Raw genomic sequence first — 1855 nt, 5'->3', positions numbered from 1 at the left:
GTTTGAGAAAGACTGACGGGTGCGTTGGTGGATGGCAGGCGTGGCTCGTCATGCCGCCGCACGAAGAGCAAGTGGTGTTTCGCTATCCGGCGGCCGAGCCCATCGCCAGGGTACGTGCTTCTCGTGTGACACTTGCCGCCGCTGATCCTCAAGACTAGACGTCGTCTTTCCGTGGTTTCTTTGGGATGAGGGCGGGTGTGGGTACGCGTTTGGGTGTACGGGCCCCTGAGGTTTATAGGTCGTTGAAAATACTGGCTCATCTCGTGTTTCTGGCGGACGGTTATGAAGGGTGTCGCCTACGTGGTGATTCCGGCGGGGCTGCTGGATGAGAATTTGGAGCAGCGCCTCAATGCCGAGACGTGGGTGCTGTGCTTGACAAGGCGCTTTCTTTCCCCCTTTGAGTGAAGGCAGATCAGAATGGGATTGGGCGCAGGCAAAGCGATGCACCGTTTTGGGTGCTGCAAATGCTCGGTGCGGGTCCGCAAGAGGCCAAATCTTACCTCGCCTCCGATCTGCGAATGGTGCTTTTGCTGGTGCTCGTCAATAGGCGGAGCGATCTCACATTCACGGCCGGTGAGGGGTACACTGGCACTCGCGTCCTGAAGTACGGGAATTACCATTTCATGTTCTTTGTCAACGGCCGCTGGAAGTATGTCTCAGGCAACGATCGATCTTCTCTTTCTTTGTTCTGGGTAATTGGGGCAGCCGCGTGTCGGATCGATTACTCACACGTGGCTCGGGTGCTGATGATTTGCTCGCGTGATGTGGCTCGGCTCAGAATCTCGCCGCAGCATTCGCACACGCTGCTGGCCAGTGGAGATCACGTCAATTTTATCGAACTTCCTGCAGTCAAGCGCCAGGTTCACTGTAAGTACTTGCGGGGGTCAGAGAGGAGCGGGGTCGGTTGCGACGGGGGCAATGCAATCAAGCGCGCGTGTCTCTGAGTTCTGCCCCCCTTCTTGGCCTGGTGCTCGTAGTTTCGGCGCGAACGCTGGAGGAGATTCCACTGCTTGGTTCGACCTCGGACGAGAAGCAGCAACAGGGCTGCTGTTCTAGTTGCATCATTAGTTAAGGGGAGACGATCCACACGTTTCGATCTGCCGTTGTTACACGAGGCCGAGGTGACCAAGAGCGTGTAGCAGCAGAGCACACGTACATGTACAAGGCAGACATACATGTGCCCTTGCAGGCCCTGGGGTTGCTGTCTCTGCTGGCCTCTGTCTATGTGTTATGTGTGTGTGAGTGTGTGTGAATGTTTACAAAGGGTGGCTTGTTGTTGCCCTTGGTCATGTGGCTGTGCTTCAAAAAGCGTGCGCTGGCTGGGTCTGAGGGGTTGCGCATCGGACTTGGCCCGCCACCACCTGACCCTTTGTGAGCCCATTGAATGGGGTGTCAGGCGGAAAATCAGGAGACGAATTCAGTGAGTTGTCAACAGAAAACGTCATCCTTTCTACCGGCAAAGCGGTAATTGGGATCAAGCCTTTTTTCCATCGTGGTTGATACGAAAACTGGCAAAGTGAACCTAGCACCCCCAACTGGACTCGATATGGCAGCGCCGGTCCAAGGGCCAATCTGCTGGTGGTGTGCAAGAGGGGAACACTGCAGAGGGGCTGGCTTGATGGCTGCCGTCAGAAGAGGCTGCTCTGTCCTGTTTTTTCGGGTCGGACCTTTGTAGCCAAGGCTGGATGAACGGGTGAGCGAATGTATGAATTGAATTGGTTGGTGGGTAGGTGGGAGTGGGGATGGCGCAGATCAAGTTGGGACATTTGCTGGCGGTGCGCGCCGTAGGGCCAGATCCCTCCTCCTCCCTGGTTGTGTGTGATTGACCACATCGTGTCTCTGATGGGTCAGTCAA

General features: G+C 56.0%; 1 protein-coding gene across 1 annotated transcript in view; it reads right to left on the bottom strand.

Annotated features, from left to right (window-relative positions):
- The window catches only part of MONBRDRAFT_12652 (uncharacterized protein), a gene marked incomplete at both ends in the record, with an annotated part of 2931 nt that extends 1099 nt beyond the window's left edge, over nt 1–1832 (bottom strand). The window contains 3 exons of the mRNA XM_001750493.1: nt 501–599; nt 730–843; nt 1828–1832. Of these exons, the coding sequence (XP_001750545.1) occupies nt 501–599; nt 730–843; nt 1828–1832 (218 nt within the window). The remainder of the gene's footprint in view (nt 1–500; nt 600–729; nt 844–1827) is intronic.
- Nucleotides 1833–1855: the final 23 nt, after the last annotated feature.

The sequence above is a fragment of the Monosiga brevicollis genome, genomic scaffold (assembly GCF_000002865.3).
Source record: "Monosiga brevicollis MX1 MONBRscaffold_42 genomic scaffold, whole genome shotgun sequence".
NCBI lineage: Eukaryota > Choanoflagellata > Craspedida > Salpingoecidae > Monosiga > Monosiga brevicollis.
This window is presented reverse-complemented; position numbering and strand designations above follow the sequence as displayed.